Source organism: Olea europaea, chromosome 12 (assembly GCF_002742605.1).
Source record: "Olea europaea var. sylvestris chromosome 12, O_europaea_v1, whole genome shotgun sequence".
Taxonomy (NCBI): Eukaryota; Viridiplantae; Streptophyta; class Magnoliopsida; order Lamiales; family Oleaceae; genus Olea; species Olea europaea.
This window is the reverse complement of record NC_036248.1, coordinates 17,427,266-17,428,913: the sequence shown is the minus strand read 5'-3', so window position 1 is coordinate 17,428,913 and position 1,648 is coordinate 17,427,266. Positions and strand designations below refer to the sequence as shown.

General features: G+C 38.2%; 1 protein-coding gene across 1 annotated transcript; it reads left to right on the top strand.

The window, feature by feature from the left end:
- Window positions 1–382: 382 nt before the first annotated feature.
- Window positions 383–1,404, top strand: LOC111405925 (dCTP pyrophosphatase 1-like). Its single transcript, XM_023035042.1, has 2 exons — window positions 383–596; window positions 908–1,404. Exons 1-2 carry the CDS (start codon window positions 462–464, stop codon window positions 1,181–1,183), a joined length of 411 nt encoding a protein of 136 aa, XP_022890810.1. The 5' UTR covers window positions 383–461; the 3' UTR covers window positions 1,184–1,404.
- The last annotated feature ends 244 nt before the right edge of the window (window positions 1,405–1,648 follow it).

Sequence of the window (1,648 nt, the reverse complement as noted above, 5' to 3'; positions counted from 1 at the left end):
GAAAGTATCTCATATTTAAAGAATTTTTTGAAAATATTCTTATAAAATATTTAAGAATAATGTGTAATACCCGTTTAGCTCTGTATTTATCTAAAATATAAATGTCATATCACTACTTATGTTAAATGGTCATCTGGCTGTTGAGTCACTGTGCATTCACATTTCACATTTAATTGAAACCAACATGTATGGTGAAACAGGAGTAAACATGTGGACCCCATGTCGACCCCACTGTGGACGAGAATTTCCAATGTCGAGGCGACACCTCTCTCCCTACACGTGTCAACATCACAGTTGCTGAATAATAGACGGTTGCCCTATCCAGTGGGCCATCCCAGACCTCTTCGTCTCCGCGGGGTTCAATTCTTTAAATACCAGCCTGACCTGCTCTATTCTTCTATATTGCGAGGTGTAATACCATTTCCATTTTCCTGTGTTTTGTGATTCTGATTTCAAGAGATATGGGAGGGGGCATAAAAGAAGAAGAGGAGAGTCTCAGCGTGACCCTCGATCTTCTCAAGAAGAAAATGGATGACTTTTCTAAGGAAAGAGATTGGGAAAAGTTTCACAGCCCCAGAAATCTGCTGTTGGCCCTGGTAAAAATTACTCGTACCTTTCCACCCTTAGTTTCTACCATGGAACCTGTCCCATAGGCTCAGCGAGTAATGATGCCTTCTTTTCTTTTAGTCATTTCTTGTTTCTTAAGAAAACCTAAGAAAAAACATGTTAAGAAACTTTCCATGTAAAAGCTTGGTCCAGAAAGTCAAAAAGCATGATCAACATTGGATATCATATTTCAGTTTTTAATAAAAATCCGTTGAATCAACACCGTTTGCCTTTTGCCTTTTCTTTTCTATCCCAACCAGAAAAAGAATATAACCCAAATCTTTTCTATTTATCTTTGCAGGTTGGGGAAATTGGAGAACTTTCTGAAATATTCCAATGGAAAGGTGAGGTCCCCAAGGGACTGCCTGACTGGAAAGAGGAAGAAAAACAACACCTTGGTGAGGAACTTTCAGATGTTTTGCTTTACCTCATCAGACTCTCTGACATGTGCGGCGTTGATCTTGGTCAAGCTGCCCTCCGTAAACTCCAACTTAATGCACTCAAGTACCCAGTTGATGGATCTTCGAATGAGTACGAAAATGTCAACAATAATAATGACACCGCAGGCGCAGATTGAATAGTTCTGGTTCCTTTGCTCTAGCTAAAGTCCAGCTATGTCTTAACTACTCGTCCTGCTATAAATTGAAAGTTAAGGCCGTGTTAGGAGTGGTACAATAATATTAAGTAGGCTTAGGTCGGTTGCATGGGAATTTATTTTATGACCTTTATTGGTTGCCGGACTGAGTCTCTTTTGGCTGATGGATAATTTATATTTCCATAATTTCTTGCTTTCCTTTATTTTTTTCTTAAATAAGTTCTAGTCAAAAAATTTACTTTAGTCAGTACCTCAAATCGCGGTATGAATATAATGCTTACGAATACGGAATGAAATATTTTGCTTGATCGTGTAGCTTAAAGACATTTAACATATTTGTCATGGACTTGGCATGAAACCCTTGTTGATTGGCAGAGATATAATAGGACTTTTGACTTCATTCCATCAAACAATTTTCATCTCAATTATCCCATATCAACGTTTCCC

Coding starts and splice junctions, on each gene's coding strand:
- LOC111405925 (XM_023035042.1), top strand. CDS start 462: ATGGGAGGGGGCATAAAAGAAGAAGAGGAGAGTCTCAGCGTGACCCTC. Junction 597..907: donor GAAATCTGCTGTTGGCCCTG/GTAAAAATTACT, acceptor TTATCTTTGCAG/GTTGGGGAAATTGGAGAACT.